This window comes from Talpa occidentalis, unplaced genomic scaffold, assembly GCF_014898055.3.
Source record: "Talpa occidentalis isolate TD23 unplaced genomic scaffold, MPIMG_talOcc4v2.1 talOcc4.2, whole genome shotgun sequence".
In the NCBI taxonomy this organism is placed as follows: Eukaryota; Metazoa; Chordata; class Mammalia; order Eulipotyphla; family Talpidae; genus Talpa; species Talpa occidentalis.
In genome coordinates this window covers 147,715,880-147,735,279 of record NW_023602073.1, presented here as the reverse complement: position 1 = coordinate 147,735,279, position 19,400 = coordinate 147,715,880, and the positions used below count along the sequence as shown (strand labels likewise).

At 45.2% G+C, this 19,400-nt stretch overlaps 1 protein-coding gene across 3 annotated transcripts in view; it reads left to right on the top strand.

Moving 5' to 3' along the window:
- Nucleotides 1-767: 767 nt before the first annotated feature.
- Nucleotides 768-19,400, top strand: part of CCDC170 (coiled-coil domain containing 170) — a 112,566-nt gene continuing 93,933 nt past the window's right edge. For 2 of the 3 annotated variants that reach the window (XM_054697955.1, XM_054697954.1), the window contains exon 1: nucleotides 768-845. In XM_054697955.1, the coding sequence (XP_054553930.1) occupies nucleotides 801-845 (45 nt within the window). In that variant the 5' untranslated portion in view covers nucleotides 768-800. Of the gene's footprint in view, nucleotides 846-12,855; nucleotides 12,937-19,400 lie in introns of those variants that run through there. The other variant, XM_037520662.2, reaches the window with a different exon arrangement.

Here is a 19,400-nt window from a genome sequence, read left to right as displayed (position 1 = left end):
AGAATGGGGGGGGGGAGATAGGGACTCTTTCTGTATATTATTTTTTTTTAAGATTATTTAGGCATACAAGAACTGGGGTACAGGCCAGAGGTGCAGGGGGTGAGAGGATCTACCAGAGACAGAGTGGGGAGCAGAACAGGCAGATTGACTGAAATCCACTGCTGAGGGGAGCAGCGGGGAGACAGGAGAGGTCTGCCACCACATGGGTTGCTCCCTGGCCAGGGATCAAACTCATGCTGCAGTGGCTGGTAGTAGCTTGATAGCGCTGTCTTTAATCCCTGCGCCACCAGGGAGGCCCTGTTTTTCTGTGTATTAGACTTTGTTGTATTTTAGACTTTATTGGGCACATATGACTTCATGGAATCTTACCGCAGGCTGAATAACATCCTGAGAACGGAAGTCTTTGAGAGCCTGAGGAGAGAGGCCTGAGCATCAGCAAGCCCAGTGAGGCCTGGGCTTCTCAAGTTTCAGGCCCACAACAACTGAAACCACCGGAGAGTTATTTTGAAGGGAAATTATTTTTGCGAACAGATGGAAGTGATTTGATGAGAATGAACTGGCTCATTCTTCCAACCACAGGGATGATATAAAAATTGTTTGGTTATCAGTGAAATCCAAAATCCTTCTTGTTGAAATTATTTTAATTCCTTTCTGGTCTTTGATAGCACTACTACGTTGTTTAAAATGAAACGAGGCACAATTTATATTAATCTCTAAGGGTATGCCATAATTCCATATTTTTATTTCCTTTCATATCAGTTCCCAAATGGAATACGATTTGAACTGCTGAAACCCCCAAAATGGTGGTTTTGGAGAAGACCCATCAGTCACCTTCCATTTTTGAGGTAATATCTTATTCAAAGAGTTGGCAACTTGGGTAAGGAATCTGAACCCCAGTCTCAGCTCTGTTACTTTTTTGCTAGGTATTTAGTTATGAATATCTTTAAATATATGCATTAAATTTGCTTTTAGTTCAGTCAATGATTTTATGATCATATCTTCTGTTTTCTGCTGTGTGCCAAGACAGGGCAATCTTAGTTACTCTTCTAGCATGAAAGTTGGCATTTTACCTTTGTGGAAAATTCTACTTCCTTCTTCATACTTTGTTTGTATCATATTTTTCCTTTATGGAAAACACATTTTTTTTCCTCTAATCTGTTTAATCCATTGAAAGATTGGCTAATTTCCTTTTTGATTATCATCTGTAGAGTTGACTTCTCTCTTCACAGACCGATATGGTTTCTCTATATAATATGGTTTCTATAAGGCAAACTATGAAGATATATATAAATCTGTTGCCAAGTATGAATTAAAGAATACAGTTATTTTCAGTCAAAAGAATTACATAGGCATTGAATGTTGCACTTAAGTAGCATACAGAGTCTGATTTATAATGATGCGTACCTAAAACCTACAAAATGTTATGCAACATTACTTCAATTAACTATAATAAAAATTAAATTGTTTAAAAACAGGAATAAAAAATAGTAGATTGAAAATATTCCATCTTATAGATTCTAAACCCTATGGACAGAAATTCCTCTTGGAATGGAGGGATATTTTATCACATTCAGAGACCTGGCTTAGCGAAAGAACTCTGTAGAAACTGAAGTGCACACTGTTGAATGACTACATGAAAGTCATTTTCTTTTTTTTCCTGACACAGCTACTATCTTGTTTGACCACCCTTCCCCATGTGGGTACCAGCCCCTTGTCCAATGATTGCTCTTAAAAAGAGACTTATGAAAGTAGCTGTCCTTTTCCTCTCCTGGAGGTTTTTGCATGTCTGGATGCGATGCTCACTGTGCTCCATTTGACACATGAGAAAGACACTGAGAGAGTAAGAAACTTGCCAGTGGTGGCAGGTGGTAGAAGGGCCCAAGTCCATAGTGTTTGCACTGCCTGCCTATCAGCACCACCGCCAGCGCCAACATCATCATCTTCATCACCCATCGTACAGTTTACAAACCACCCTATACTTTACAAAAGAATCTTCCCACCCTGTCATGTCACCACAAGAGCACCACAAGATGTGCTAATTACCTCAGATTGATGTATGGGGAAGCAGAGGTTTGACCGTCTTCAGAGCTGGTGAATGGCCAAGTTGGGACCTATGCCCCAAGCACGCCAGTCCTCTGCGCTTCCTATGGCCCAGTGGGTTCTTTAGGCCAAATAGTAAGATCGCCCCAGGATGAGAAATACTACTCTCAAAAGTTAGGCTTTGTCCTATTGGCCACTGGGTCTCAACCCGTGCTTTTAGGGGTTTTGTGAAGGTATTTTGGGGGGGCTAGGGGTGGCATCTGAAATGGGGGGTCATGGGAGGTAGATAAACTGATAAGTGATAACGCCATTTTAAATTATAGGGAGGGAGTATTAAGGATGTTTGATGTGACTGTTACCGTGCAAATGAATCAGTGTGAATTATGGCTTTCAAACTGCTATGAAGAGCCCCTGGGGTTTTGTTAAGGAATTTCCAGGGGTGCCAGGAACAGTTTGTGGCACCCACGTCCTTCTCGCTCCCCTCAAATTCCTATGTGATGTTTCTTACTTGGTTTTTATATAACCCTTCTCTCTGTCCCAACAATCAATAGACTGTTGACAATTACTGAATGTTGAAAGAAAGCAAGCAAGATTGTGAGACACTGTTTAGGACACTGTGGTTATCTCTGCCTTTCACTGTCTTTGATTGATTTTACAACTGTGCACATTGTAGAAAATGAATAATCCAAACGATTCTCATCTATTGCAATACAAATGAAGTGTTCAGTGAATGAAAATAACTAATTCTGCATCTATTTGTAAAAAAAAAAATAAATTATAGGGAGTATTAAGGATGTTTGATGTGACTATTACCGTGCAAATGAATCAGTGTGAATTATGGCTTTCAAACTGCTATGAAGAGCCCCTGGGGTTTTGTTAAGGAATTTCCAGGGGTGCCAGGAACAGTTTGTGGCACCCACGTCCTTCTCGCTCCCCTTCTGTCTCAACTAGAGCAACACCAAGGGGATCTGATTTTATATTCTCTTCCCTGTTAGATGTCGGAAGGAAAAAGAGAAAGAGAAAAAAAGGGAAAAAGAGCAAGGGAGGCTTGTTCTGTGGGAAACCGCGTGCTCAAACACTGAGTACAAACAGGGGCTCCGTCCCACAGGGACAGAAACGCCCCAGACCTACAGCCCCCAGGGCGCGAGCATCCAGCTCCTTGGATGGCAGGTCGGACCCAGTAAGAAAAAAGAATTTCCCCTTAAATAATGTTATCACGCCCCCTTTTCTTCTAACTACATCTAGACTTTTAGACTTTTAGTTTCACTATTTAGATTTTTTTTTTTTTTTTGCTTTTAGAAAAGAAAGTGAATTCACATCTTCATTCATAAATTTCTAACAGTCCCCCACAAAAATTCGACTGTATCGTGTCCTTTTGCTTTATTGTCTCTGTTTTTACAATGCAACGCTGCATTGTACGACTCGGGTTATGCTGGGTGTTACGACACAAACGCCCGCAGCACAGAGATTTACAAGAATAGTGCACTTTCATGAAGCCAGCGGCCCAGGGTGCATGTGTGGGGGTAGCACTGGTTATCAGCTCCACAAAGACACTCAAGGAACCAGGCTGATGGGGTTCTGTCACCTCCTGGAGTCAGGTTGTAGCCAGAGGAGGGGAAGAAAGAGCACGTGGAATCACACAGGATGCTTTTATGGGGAAATGACAAAAATGACATATTTCACCTAGGCCTACCTACCTAAGGCCCGACCTGACCAGTGCAGTGAACAGCTGGCAGGCGCTGTTGCATATGTGGTTGCGATCTAAACATTGGGAAACATAAACCCAGGTCCTAGAGGCATCCGTGCCTGAGTGTCTGTCATTATGTGTGAACACTGCAATGTATAAGAAGTGATTGAGAGTGTTTAATTATAGATATGAACACAACTCTGAGTATATATTATATACACGCACAACAAAACGGCGGCCACTGAAGAAGCTTGGTGCGCTAGGAGTTGGGGAATTTCTTACTTTACTTTTTTTATCTTGGGGAGTTCTGGTCAGAATCACCCCCCCTGCTTATCCTCGGGTGATACAACTCTGTGACTTACCATGTTTGCAGTATTGCTCCACATTTTTTTTTTTTTTTTTTTGTGGTTGTGTTTAATGACTTTTCTCTTTTCCATACCTCATGGTTTTTTAAAATTTATTTTATTTATATATATTTCTATTAGTCAGTGCGTTAAAATTTTTATTTATTTTTTTATTTTCTTACATCGTTGGTCATCTTTGTGTAGTTACTATTCCCCTTAGGTGTTGCTCCATACCCTACCGCAAAACCACCACCCTGCTCCCCCACATCGCACTCCCCCTGCTGGGATCTTCCCTCCCTGCATACACTCTAGATGGAGGTTGGGCCCACAGCTTTGTACCTCATAGTTTCTCACTAATCTGAAAGTTTTTTTTTTTTTTTAAGATTTTTTTATTTATGCATATAAGAACTGGGGTACAGGCCAGAGGTGCAGGGGTGAGAGAACTCACCAGAGACAGAGTAGGGGGCAGAACAGGTGGATCTACTGAAACACTGCTGAGGGGAGCAGCGGGGAGATAGGAGAGGTCTGCTGCGCCACGTGGATCAGCTCCCTGGCCAGGGATGGAACTCTCACAGCAGAGGCTGCGGATAGCTTCACAGTGCTGTGCCTACCCCCTTGAGCCACCAGGGAGGCCCTAATCTGAAAGTTCTTAAGGATAGATAAAAATTATAACATTTCCATCACTGCTCTCTACTGCGCAGGAAGTTATTCAGTGATTGTGGTTGATCTAGCACATGAAATAAAGGCACTTTGCATGCATAAACCAGTATTTTGTATCAATGATAACACTTTTAGGAATAATCGCAAGAGACATCTGTCCTTCAGAAGGCTACGGTGTTTTTTTTTTAATCATGTGCTAAATACTTGGCTTCTTACATCTTGCTTCCTTCTCTTTTATTAGAGGAAGCTTTATAGAGGAAATTTATGACTAGCAATACAAGTTTATAAAGAGGATACTTTGATTTGAGGGCAAATCTGTGAACTAGTAGAAGATAAAAATCTCTTTCCAAAAATTATACTTGTGAAAATCTCAGCAGGAAGTTAGAATCAGTTCTGATTGACTCTAATTTATGAATGAGAGGAACTGTTCCTTAAAAGAGGAACAATTTTTGCAAACTTTTACAAACTTTTTATTAAGAAGAATTAAACGTTGCTGTTGAAAGAAAGTTAGCATGGGGCCTCCCCTGGTGGTGCAGCGGTTGAGCGCTGGGCTGCGAGGCTACCCGCAGCCTCTGCAGCGCCGGTTCGTTCCCCGGCCGCCAGCTAGGGTCCCACCAAAAAAATAAATAAATAAATAAAAAGAAAGTTAGCATAATTTTAAAAGAAATCAAAGAGTGTCCAAATTGAGGTCAGGGAAATCGTGCATTCTCCCACCCTAAGCCATGAGATTTTCCAAAATAATACATTTTTAAAGATCCAGACGAAGCAGGGTTTTGCTTAATTTAGAAACCACATTTGTTTTTGAAAGTTGATTTTTTTGGAATGTTTGGCAAATTATATTTTTTGGAGGAATTTTTCCTCAATTTTTGGTTTTATTTTTCAGTAATGTTGATTTATAACATTATGTAAGTTTCAGTTGCACAGACTCACACATGAGTATGTGTTTATATTATATTACTGTCATCACCAAAATCTAATTTCCATCTGTCACCATACAATTGACCCCTTTTTCCCAATTTACTGCCCCCCTCCTTCACTATTTGTTATTGCAGTCTAAGAGTTTGCTTTTGTTTTCTTTGCTCATTCACATTGTTTATCTCCTCTATGAATGAAACCGCACAATATTTGCCTTTGGCTTATTTCACTAAGCTTACTACCCTGTAGGTCCAACCATGGTGTTGTGAAGGGCAGGGCTTTATGCCACTGTGCACGCACTTCACACGTTCATCAACTCATCTGTTGATGGGCACTTAGGTTGTTTCAAACACTTGGTTATTGTAAATAATGTTTTGATGAATGTGGGGGGTGAATAATATCTCTTCAGATTAGTGTTCAAGATTCTTCAGATAAGTACCCAGAAGAGGGAGAGCAAGATCATAAGGTATTTTAATTCCTACTTTTTTTTTTAAAGATTTATTCATTTATTTATACAAGCACTGGGTACAGTCAGAAGTGCGGGAGGGCGAGAGAATTCACCAGACCCAGAGCAGGGAGCAGAACAGGCAGAAGGACCGAAGGACACTGCTGAGGGGAGCAGCGGGCGGCAGGAGAGGTCTGCGCGCCATGTGGGACCCTCACCCGGTGGCAGGGGATCGAACCGGCGCTGCAGAGGCTGCGGGCACCTTCGCAACCCAACACTCAACCGCTGCGCCACTGGGGAGGCCCTTTATTCCTACTTTTTTGAGGAATCTCCATCCTGTTTTTCATAATGGCTACCCCGATGACACCCCCGCCAAGAGTGTACGAGGCTTCTCGTTTCCCCACATCCTCTCTAACTCTAATTTCTTGTCCTTTTGATCATAGCCATTCTAACAGGTGTGGGGCGGGATCTTTTTGTTTTAATTTGCTTTTCCCTAAAATTAAGACATGTTGAGTAACTTCATGTGCCTTTTGGCCGTCTGTCTGTCGTCTTTGGAGAAGTGTCTGTTCAGATCCTCTGCTCATTTTGGTCTGTCGTTTTTGAATTTCATGAGTTCTTTATGCACTTTGGATAGTAACCCTTCGTCTGATATCTGATTTGTAAATATATTTTGCCTTCCAGTGGGTTGTCTTTTTGTTTTAACATTGGTCCTTCAAGAACTTCAGTTCGCGGGGAGAACTGAAGGAGCTGCATTCACTTCTCAATGGCCGTCTCCGAGCATAACTGTGACGTTAGGGTCTGAGTGTCTTGACATTTCCTGACACTTTCTGTGAATAGCCGAGAATCCTGAGGGGAGATGAGTGTCCTGGTTCAGACAGTAAAGAAGCCCTCGAGTGCAGGACAATCAGTGTGTTCAGAAGGCAGTGCTAGGGTCAGCCTAAGGAACAAGGGGACTCCTTGACCCAAATCCTTTTTAATATCTTCAAGTTTTGAGCCAGGTTTGGAATGTCATAATTCTGAGCCAGAGACATTCCAGCCACACTGCCCAGAGTAAATCCAAGTGGCACCTGGAGCATGCTGTCAGCGAGGCGGCCACTGAGAGCTGCCTCGGTTCCTGGGCTCAGTTGAACCAGCCTCCTCCCATGTGAAGGGTGGAACTTTCCCTAAAAGCCCAGATTTTAAAACAGTAACTCCTTATGATCTATTCTAAGTCTGTGATAGAGAGAATGGAGAAAGGAGAAGTAGACTGAAGAGTTATTTATGAGACTGGATTTTGTGATTGAAGGTGCTGCTCTTTCTAGAACCATCTTCTTAATGGGAACAGTCTTTTCTCCCACAGCTGCTGTGAGTGTTGGTTGTAAAAGGCTGCCCCTTTTGCCGGAGACCTGCCTTCCTGCCACTGACTGACTGACACAGGGAATGGGGTGGGAATAGGGTAGGAGTTGGGGGGCAGGTTCAAAGAGCCAGTCCCTGAGAATCAGGGTGAGAAGTTAGTTTCCAGGCTTGGCCACACACTTGAGTAGCTGGTTCCCCTGCCCTGTTCTCCTGCCATTGACATCCTCGTCCTGTGAGCTTCTGTTCATCATCCCACTTCCTTCGGAGTCCTGTTTCCTGGCCCTTCCTGGAAAATTCCAAAGGAAAAGATTTCAGGAAAAGATGCTTAGCCTCAAGGGATGCAAGGAGAGAGGCATCAAGGAAGGCCCTTGTGGTCCTTGTTTCACTTCAGACTTTCCATCACCTTCTGATTGGCTGACATTTTCCCTATAAAGAGACACTTGGTGAGGTGGTTCTTCTCACAATGTGCCAGTAAGTGCTTTCTCCCCTTGGGATACAAAAATATGAACATTGATGGCCTGTCAGTCCCTCCAAACTGTTCCTAAACATGAAACTATTTCAAATATGCAGTTTTATAAACATTGCTTCAATAATGCCATGCAGGATGGCATTATGTACAACAAATCTTTTTGGCTCATTAAGGAACTATAGGTTCAATATGTTGAAAGTCAAATAAAAATCAAATAAATCCAGAAAATATATATTATCATGGATATGTTTCAGACCTTTATATTTACCTAGTTCAGCATTTTTAAAGTCCAGTGGAGCCGGGACAACATAGGTTTGAACTCTGCAGGTCCGCTTGTACTCCTGCACGTGCTGGTTGGTTTGTTGGTTGAATTCACACATGCGGAGTCCCTGGATGTGGAGGGGCAGCTACATGGGGCCTGTGCACCCATGGGTTTCGGTGTCTGCAGTGGGAGCCCTGAAACCACTACCCTCCCCACTACCACCAAGGGATTGTTGTAGTTACGTTTGGGGGGAGCCAAATTTTCAAATTTTCAACTCTGTGTGGGTGCCCCTGCCCCTCCCGTTGTTCAAGGTTCAATGTCCTTTAAATTTTTAATGAGGAGTTTGCTTTTATTTTTTTTTAAAGATTTATTTATTTTTATACAAGAACCGGGGTACAGGCCAGATGCGCGGGAGGGTGAGAGGATTCACTGGAGACAGAGTGGGGAGCAGAAGTGGCAGACTGACGAAATACACTGCTGAGGGGAGCAGCAGGCGAGACAGGAGAGGTCTGCTGCGCCAATATGGGATTTTTGCCGGCCAGCCAGGATCGAACCCGCACTGCAGAGGCTGAGGACAGCTTCACAGCACTGTGCTCAACCCACTGCACCACTGGGGAGGCCCAGGAGTTTGCTTTTAAAGGGACCAATCTAGAAGGAATTATGCTCAGTGAAATAAGCCAGAAGGAAAAAGAAAAATATCGGATGATTTCACTTAAAGGAGGAATATAGGGGAACCAAATAAGACATCAGTGCAAAAAAATAGTAACAGTACAAAACACCACAAAACAAAAACAGACAATCATAAATCCGAGGCATACTGCAGGGGAGGAGGAGGCAGAGGGATCAGAGGGAGGGAGGGAGGCGCACAGGGGACTGAGGTGATGGTGCACCGGGGCCTTGGGGAAGGAAACTCTATGGGGACCACACCTGGCAGAGGGGAAGCAAATATTGTTTAAAAATGTATGATGATGTAAAAAAATAAATAATTTTAAAAAATTTTAAAAAATAAAAGGAACACTCTGTAATTTACTCTATGAAACTGCAGGTCCTTGAGTGGGTGATTTCCATAAAGTGAGTGTTCAGTGGTTCTCAGAGCTTGGCCAGAGTGAAGTTATAAAATAGATCACATTTATTTATTTATTTATTAAAAAATTTTTTTTATAGAGGCATGTTTTATTTATTTGTTTGTTTGTTTGTTTATATAAGCACTGGGTACAGTCAGAAGCACGGGAGGGTGAGAGAATTCACCAGAGCCAGAGCGGGGAGCAGAGCAGGCAGAAGGACCGAAGTACACTGCTGAGGGGAGCAGCGGGGGCAGGAGAGGTCTGTGCGCCACGTGGGACCCTCCTCCCGCGGCCGGGGAGCAGCCGGGGATCGAACTGGAGGCTCAGAGGCCACGGGCAGCCTCGCAACCCAGCGCTCAACCGCTGCGCCACCGGGGAAGCCCAAAATAGATCATATTTATATTTAGTACTAAGTATATTGGAAACAGCAATACATCGGGGAAATGAAAGAAAATGAACTGTAAACAATAGACTGATAAGAAAATATTTGAAAGTGATATCGATCCACTGTTCTACAGCTAGCTGAGTTATAGTAGAACAAATAAAGGGGAGGGGACTTGCTTTAGGATGAATTGATAAAACAAATCATGCTAAAGAAGGACTCCTGTGTGAGGGAGATTAAATAGGAATCGACAGAGCGACTGAACTCAGTCTAAGAGAGAACCGGGTTTGACGTTAAAGATCAGGCTTTTCAAGTTATGACAGATTTCGTGGTCTGTGTCCTACCAGCTCACCTGCCCTCAGAGGACTAGAGCAGCTGGTTGCAGCTTTTGGCAACAGTTCACTCAATTGTTTAGGAAAATATTGACGCCAACACACACTTAGAAAAACAATCTTTAGTAACTAAAATGTCATATGAGTGGTTTCAGTGACAAGTTTTAAAATAGGCCAGAAGTCCCCAAGTTTTTACCATATTACAAAATTTCCTATGAGAAATACGCACATTTTCAAGACAAGCAAGTGAATGGAGGAAAGCAGAGCAATAAGCCCAGGACCCCACCAGAAAGCTCCAAAATAAAAGCGCAAGTGCCAGAACAGTCACAGTTCATCGCCTCCGAGAACTCCTTCGGTGGCATTTCTATCTTGTCTCAGATTTCCTGTTTGTTTTGCTTATTTCTCAGCGCTCTAGGTTTATAAATATATTTCGGGGTAAAACTTATCACTATACTTCAATGAGCTGGAAATTCTGGTTTAAACGGGATGTGCCCAGGACTTCCTGTTTCAAGACTGTAAATATGTTTGTGGTTCCCTGTGTGCAGTTCAGGCGGAATGTGTCCCAACCTCAGTTCTGTCTTCCTCTCCCTCCTCTGCTTGATCTCTTGCTGCTTTTCAGACCTCACCCCGCTTCCTGCCCGGAATTCCAGGTGGTTTCACCTCCAAATCCTCCCTCTCCTCACCATCACAACTTCCATTTTGCTGGCCTGTGACACTCTCAGCTGGCCTGTGACAGCCCCTCCTGCAGGCCACCTGCTCCCTACCCCATGCATCTTTCTTCTGATGTTCCAAAGTCAGACTAGCATCAGACTGGCACCGAATTAGGGACACCCCTCTCTTATGAAGAAGCAGGATGAGGAGGTGACCTAGCTCACACAGCTGGTAGCTTCCTATCTCTGGGGTCATGATAAAGAAAAATAGAAGTCTGGGTCTCCCTGGTGGTGCAAGGGGTTAGGTCTCAGCACTATCAGGCTGTCTGGAACCACTGCAGCATGGGTTCGATCCCCACCCAGGGAGCTACCCATATGACGCAGCAGACCTCCCCTGACTCGCCCGCTGCTCCCCTCAGCCGTGTAGCTCTGTCAGTCCTCCGGTTCTGCTCCCCACTCTGTCTCTGGTGGATCCTCTCACACACCCCCACACTTCTGGCCTGCACCCCAGCACTTGTGTGCATAAATAAATAAATCTTTAAAAAAATAGAAGTCTGCACTGAGGTATCATGTAGTATAATGTATCACCCACACACGGAGTTTTTTTTTGGAAGACCAAACTGGAATGTGTTTTGTATATTTTTTGTTCTTTCTCTTGCTTCTACCCTTTTCAGCCCAGCTCCCTCCACTGCATGTTCCACCACGGTGTCCACATGTTGTCCCTTCCTGGTTCCAGCCCAGACCTATCTCTGGACCTCAGAGTCCTCCCTTTTAATTCTCAAGGGACAACTGGTTAGATGCTTGGTTGGGTACTTGTCAGCCAATATCAAAAATGCAAACAGAAATGATCTTTATGCTAAGATGTTTAGCTCATTTAAAAAAAATTTATTTTTAAAAAGAATTATTTATGCATACAGGAGCTGGGGTACAGGCCAGAGATGTGGGGGGTGAGAGAATCCACCAGAGACAGAGTGGGGAACAGAACAGGCAGACTGACTGAAGTACACTGCTGAGGGGAGCAGCGGGTGAGACAGGAGAGGTCTGCCTCTCCATGCGGGTTTCTTCCTGGCAGGCGGGGGACTGAACTGCTACAGAGGCTGCGGATTGCTTCATAGTGCGGTGCTTAACCCCTTGCGCCACCAGGGAGGCGCTGTTTAGCTCATTTTAAAAGTAAGTGCTATCATTTCTAATAACAATTTCATTTTTGACGTTCAACAAACTAATCATGATATTAAAAAAAGTTATTTGGTTTATGTCTTGGTCTCAGAGAAAGTTCGAAGGCATCTGAGCCAGGGTCAGACCAAGCACTTTTCTGACCTCACCCACCATGAACACATAAAGAAAAATCTGTTTAACAAATGATTCAAACTATTTTTATTGTATTTTCCAGCTTTACTGAGGTGTAGTAGATGACTAAAATTGTAAGATAGTATATATACGCCATTGTGAGAGGTTCCTCTTACCTAGTTAGCACATCCATCACCATCACAGATTTCCAAAGACTGTCTGAAATCATGTCCTGCTGTCATGAAGAGTTACAAGGCTAACCATAGGGATGACAATTAGACTTTATGAGTTCTGAAACAACTGGGTGGAGACTCTCAGGTTGTGCTCTTTCAGATGCCTTGAGCATCTTCCACATGCCTTGAGGGTGTGATAGACGGATTTAATTAAATTTAAATCAAATTATTTCTACTGAAACAACTTTCATTTACAACACTGTGGATGATTTAGAGGTGCAGCTTCACACATCTCCACACTTACGTTCTCACACCACACCCACCATCATAGTCCTCCAGCCTCTCCCCTCCCTCCAGCCTCCTGCTCCCCCCTCCCCTCTGGTAGCCTCAGTGCTGCAGTCAGATTTCTAAGGCTGGTTTAATCTGTTCCTTTACTTTGTTTCTCTCTGTTCCACATATGAGAGGAGTCATGGGTGTCTGTCTTTCTCCTCGCTTATTTCCCCTTAGCATCCGCACGCCTTGAGTTTGTTTCCTTGAGCAGTGTTCTTCCCCTGAAAGTTTAACAAGGGGCAGTGATTCTACTGTAAGGAAAAACTGCAACTTGAAAACAGGTCTACAGTCCAAGTATTAATAATATAGTATTAATAATATATTAATGGTAATACTGTACTATTAATAATAATAGTATTATTATTAATAATATATTAATGGTAATACTGTACTATTAATTTCTGAAGGCCTTCGTTTCCATTAAGGAGTATTTTTTTCCCCCTAGGTCGCCTCAGGTGAGAGCTTGTTGAGGTGATTCAGGATGGCATATGGGGCAAGGTTACTGTGGAGTCAAAAACAGTTGCCAAGGCCAAGAAATTCTCAGAGACAGTCTGGATGCAGGTAGGATCATTGGCTGGAACCCAAGAGAAGCTGCCTCATCTCTCATGGTGGTTTCATTCTAGGAGGGCACACAGGTCTGTCAAGGGCCTTAAAACCAGGTTGTGCGGATTGTGTTTTCAGGTTCTGCTACCCGCTGTGGGGCCTCAGTCACGCCCCTGCTCCGTGCTTGTCAGTCTTGGGGGCTGGGATCTGCCCCCAGCTGTCTGCTCTTGGGCAATTAATTTCATGTCCCTGTGATGGTTTCCTCATGTTTTAAAATTTTTTTAAAGATGGATTTATTCATGCATACAGGAACTGGGCTACACCAGAGGTGCAGGGCGAGAGGCTTCCCCAGAGACAGAGCGGCGCGCAGAGCAGGCAGCCTGACCGCGGCCACTGCTGAGGGAGCAGCGGGGGGCCAGGAGGGGTCTGGCCCGGCGGCTCCTGGCTGGGGCTGGACCTGCCGCAGAGGCTGCGATGGCCTCAGGTGCTGCGCTGAGCCCTCGCGCCACCGGGGCGGCCCGGTTCCTCCTCTCCACGTGGATTATTTTCCATCATTTTGTTTCACTGAAAGGAGGCGGCACAGGGAACGCGGCTCCCGCGAGCGCGCAGGTGCTTCACAGCCAGCAGCCGGGGCTCCCGCAGGTGGAGCGGGTTGGGGGGTCGAGAAGCCCGGGACGGTGCGGGCCGGGACCGCGCCGGGGCCCCGCGGAGTCACCGCCGAGACGCCTCAGACGGCCGCGGGCCTCCCGCCGCGCGAGGTCCCCGGGGTGCGCCCGCCGGCCGGGGAAATGCCGAGCGCTCCGGGTCGCCGGGCGGGACCCGAGGACCAGGCCCGTGGGGCGGCCGGCCCGGCCCGGCCCGAACCAGCCCGGCCCCGGCCCGCCCCGGCGGGCGCCCGCTCGCTGAGCCCTGGCGGGGCGGCGCCCCGCGAGGATCGGGGTCCGCCCGGTGCCCCGAGGCGGGCCAGAGGCGGACGGCGGCCCCGCTCCTCCCGCCCAACCCCCCCTCCCCGCCGGCCCCCCTCCTGCCCCGCCGGCCCCCCTCCTGCCCCCCCGCCCCGGGGCGCAGGCGGAGCCGCCGCCTCCCGCGGGGTTGACGGTTGCCCGGGAGACGCGTCGGCTGCTCCAGCCCGCGCCCGGCCTGGCCGCGGGTCCCGGCCCCCCGCACCCGGCCCCCCGGCCCCGGCCCCCGCCAGCATGAGCCGCGGCGGCCCCTCCGGGCCCAGGCGCCGGGACCCCGCCCGCGACGCCGCCGTCGGCGCCTGGTCGCCCGCGCCCGAGGTACGGTCCCGGGGTGCCCCGGCCCCCCGCGCCCCGGCGCCCCGCGGAGGCGCAGGCCCCCCCCCCCCCGCAGCCGCCGCGGACCTGCCCCGGGGCCGGCGCCCGGGCCCCCCAGCGAGCGCGCGTCGGGGCTCGAACTCGGGCCGCGGCTCCGGGCCGGGCGGGGCGGGGGGAACCGCCTCTGGCCTGCAGACCCCGCGGGCCTCCCCCGGGCAGCCGGTCGCCAGACGCGGGGTCCAGCTGCTGTCGGGGGGGCCACTGGCTCACCCCCGGGAGTCACTAGGCCCTGGGGACTGCAGGCAGGAGTTGCTCCAGATTCTCCCTCTCTCTCCCTCTCTCTCTCTCTCTCTCTCTCTCTCTCTCTCTCTCTCTCTCACACACACACACACACACACACACACACACACACACACACACACACGCCAGGTTCTGCGGGCTCAGCCTGTGTTGAGTATCCCCTGAACCCCATAAACAGGGTCCGGCTGGTTGCTGGGGAGGGGAGAGTTGTGTTTGGCTGAAAAGCTAACCCAGCAGTGTCTTTGACCATATAGTATGTGCTATAGACCCCTGCACCCCTATATCCCTCTCCATCCTGCAGATCTACCATCTGTTCACGTGTCTCCATCCATCCATCGCTGGGGGATACTCTTAGATCCAAACCAGGGACTGGATTTTCCAGCAGGCTAGACGGATTCATCTAGAATTTAGCGACTTTGTTGCCTTAAATCTAACCTATGTTTAGATTTCACTAACTCCTGGCTTACTTGTGGAAAATTAGGGCCAGGTGTCTTGTACAAGTAAAACTAATCTGAACTCCATTTGACATTCCATATCTTATCCCAATATAGTGGGATTAATGATGAATGTTAGTCTGTACAGAACAATGTAGTATTTCCACATTATTTGTGTTTTTGGAGAACCAAAGTGAAAGTAAATTTCAGGCATCGTAGCCCTCCGGCCCTAAATATTCTGGACCTTGTCCACCTCCTGTGCTCCTGCGGCATCTTTAGCTCTTCCTGGACTCTGCAGCTCCTGGACTCTGGTCACCACCTGCACTGCCATGGCACATCCAGCATTGTCACAGGCAAACACTGCTCCCCCTCAATTCCTCCTGAGATCTTTGGAGGGCTCCACACCTGTCTACATTGAGTCATCCTGCTGACTACGCCAATTGTAGTCTCAGGAATGCAACTGAGCAGGTTTTATGATCCGAGCAGACTGGGTAAAGGAGAGTGCTGGAGCCCTTGGTGGCTTTCTCAGGCTTTTATTGAGCTTTTCCATGTAGTGTGGCAACCAAGTTGTAGGGTAAAGAAAATGTCAGGCTTTTCTGCGCTTCCGCCATTAGGATAGATGATGGATCCTTGTGGTCCTGAATGCATGCCTGATGGCGGGCACCTGGAATAGGGTGTGGGCATAGGAAGATGGGACTCACCTGGGCTAAGACTGGGCTTTTAAGGGCGGCGTCACGGGGACGCCAGCAGAAGCCTAAGCAGAAGCCAAAGAGAAGCAGAGAGAAACAAGAGAAGCAGAAGCAGCAGAAGCTGAGAGAGAGAGAAGGCCGGAGAGCCCAGATAGAGTGAAGACTTGCTGGGGGCTGGGAGGCCTGCTAGCCTCCCTGCCCCCCAGCACCCATGCCTGCTGTGTACTGGGTAAATCCCAATAAAAGCCTGCAAAAGCCACTAAGGACTCTGATTCCTCCTTTACCCGGTCTGCTGGATCAGAAAACCTGCACTGTGTCCAGTCCTGCCCTTACACAGGTACACGGCAGGCAGAGGGGCCCTGGGGCCAGGAGGTTGGTAGGCCTTCAAGCCCCTGGCAAATCTTCACTCTGGGCTTCTCTGGTGTTCTCTCTCTTTCTCTCTCTTCTGCCTCTTGTTTCTTTTGGTGAATATCTCAATACTGCAGTCATGGCCCACAGAAGCAAGCAACACAACAAAATGCAGCTGCCCCATCAGGCAGGGCAATCCTAATGGCAGAGGGCAGAAAAGCCTGAAAATCATTTACCCTACAGAGGTCTATAAACCACTTATGAAAGACACATATAAACAAAAGGATATGGGATGTAGAAAACAAAGATATATAAAAAGATTTACCTGTGGCAAATAATAACTGAAAAAAATTGATTAAATAGAGTAGTAGTATACAAAATACAGAAAAGCATTATTAGGGATATAGTCCTTGTAATGATACACGTTATTATGTCATTCACATAATATAATAATTTTCATTCATTAGGAAGTTCTAAAAATTCTAAATGTGTATGCACCTAATAACATGGCTTCAAGCTATAGAAAACAATAATTTACAGACATAAAAATCTCTAAGGCAATTTGGACAAATTTTTAACTAGACCAGAATATTTTTAACATACCACTGTTAGTATTTGACAGATGAGTCAGGCAAAAATTGGTAAAGGAGCCATTAAGATAGCTAATAATACAAGTATGGTTAAATCATTGCAAAGAAGAGAAATGCATAAAATATTTGGGATAAATATTGTAAAAGTTAACAGAATGACTCTCCCCCTTTGCTCAAGTAATAAATACATTTAGACGTTGAATCAATCAACTAGACAAAAATCTTAGACAATGTATAATTGGGTAGGGGTTGAAGTAGGTAAGTAATTATGTTTTTCCCTTATTTTATACTATCAAAAATAAATGATCATCAATTACGAGAAAACATACAAAACCATCTTGAAGGATTTTCTGCATAATTACTGATCCGTACTCTTCAAAAGCATTCAGGTTAGGACTGCAGGAGACTAAGCAGCTAAATGCAGCACAGGAATATGGATTGACTCCTGGACCAGAAAAAGTATGTTTTGGAAAACGTTATAAAATTTGAATAAAGTATGATTTAGTTACCAGTTTCACAACAATGTTAAATTTCCTGATTTTAATAAATATACCTTAGTTATGTAAGTTACTAACTTTAGGGGAAGCTGGATAAAGATTATTTTTCTTTTATTTTTTATTTTTTTAATTTTCTAGAGGCATGTCTTATTTATTTATTTATTATTTGTTTGTTTGTTTGGTTTATACAAGCACTGGGTACAGTCAGAAGCGCGGGAGGGTGAGAGAATTCACCAGAGCCAGAGCGGGGAGCAGAGCAGGCAGAAGGACCGAAGGACACTGCTGAGGGGAGCAGCGGGCGGCAGGAGAGGTCTGCGCGCCATGTGGGACCCTCCTCCGGTGGCCGGGGAGCAGCCGGGGATTGAACCGGCTGCAGAGGTTGCAGTCAGCTTCGCAACCCAGCGCTCAACCGCTGCGCCACCGGGGAGGCCCTGGATAAAGATTATATAAAGACTTACGACTTTGCAAATTTTCTAAGCTTAAAATTATTTAAGAATAAAAGAAAAAAGATTATTGTATAATTCATTTGCACATCCAGCTTTGTTTTTACTACAACTTAGCTTCTTCTGATGTTATTCTTTAACCTTCTACTTTGAGGGAAAACATTCACAGGGCAGGTAGGAGAGAAGAACTTTCTGAACATCAAAGAGAGAGTGAGTTTTTCTTTGCACATTTTTAAGATTGTGTGTGTATCTACTTAATGTTAGCAAATAGAGTGCGTAGTGTATTTCAAACAGTAATGAACACTTTTGGTTGTATTCGAGCTGACTTGGCTAATTAGAAGGACTTACTTTTTTTCTCATGTTCAAGGACAACTTAAAAAAATGTTAATTGAAGAGGGGAGTAACATTTGCTGCATTTGGAATTATTTATGTTATGTTCTTCACTCAAGGTTTTTTTTTTCCTTTGTTTTGCTTCCAATTCTTTCTCTTTGAAATTGGTGCTTTGGTGGCTTTGATCTAAGACAGAGTAGTTCAAAGACATTGCTGAGATGGTTCTTAACACTCCTTCTCTTACTGATGTGAGTGCAGCTTATTGGTGATAGCTTTTTTATTGGTATTTTTAGATAGTGCTTGAATAAAATGTTTTCAATAGTGTTTATACAAATGAATACACGAGTTACATTTCTAAGTAAAATAACTTCCTTTTAATTGAGTGAACTCACCCTATGATTTTCCTCTTGAACATTCCCTTTTACTTTGATGAAATGTAGTTTTTGAACATATTTAGATCATCATAGTTTAACCTCTAGGCAAAAGGAAGCATTGAAAGGTCTGTAATGGTCCCATCTCTCTAAGTCTCATGTATTTCAGGGTAGAAGAAATGGATAGCAGTAGAGGATACTTAAAAAGAATGTCTTAATGTTGAAATCTTGTGAATGTTTGGGGTAAGCAAAAATGAGAAGTTGGGAGGAACGCTAAACCAGAAATATTCTGATTAATGAATCATACGTTGTATTTGTCACCCATTGTCAAATATTCTTTGAGTCTGAGACTGTGTTAGCACCAACTCTTTCCTTCAGCACCCAAAACTGAGGGTTAGTTCTAAAGCAGGCACTTTTTTTCAATAAATCCCATTTGCATGAAAGTTATATTCTGATGGAAGAAGTAAATAAACTGTGTGGTAAAAGCTATGAAGAGGAAATAAAGTGGGATAAGAGAGTAGAGTTGATGGGTGAAGGGTGGGGTTACTTTGGATTGGGACGGTGGGAGGTCTCTCAGGGAGGCATAAAGGATGCCAGGAAGGAGAGCTTCTAGAGAAAAACCACAACGTTAGGCCCTAGGCAACAATGAGGGCCATGGGTCGAAAAAGAGTATAGTTGTAGGTCTCTCAATTACGGCATGTCTAATGTTCCAGGTTAATCATTTTTTGGGTGTTTGGCCATTCTGTCAAAGATATGTGTTCTTCTCACTGCATCCTGTCAGCAGCCTGGTGCCAGCTTATCTCATAATTGATGTTATGAAAGAGAAAGAGAATATTTCTGGGTTAAACAGATTAAAGATACCTCACATCTATTGCAATGCTTTTGTAGTGGCCTGAGGAATGTGATTGGGATCATTGGTGTGCAATATGGTTCTATTGTTACATTTCTGGAAATAGACAGTTGAAGGCAAAGACATGCCCTTGTTTTTAGGAGAAACATGCTTGAAGTGTTTAGGGGCTATGGTGTCTGCAGACTACTCACTAATGGTTCAGCAGTGTGGTTATAACATATGCACGATGAAGAATAAATCCAACGGGACAAAATGTTTTTAATTTGGACTAATGGAACGTAAATCTGAGCTCACTGGCATATTCTTGCAACTTTTCTGTGAGATAGAAATAAAAATTAATAATTTTTGTGTCT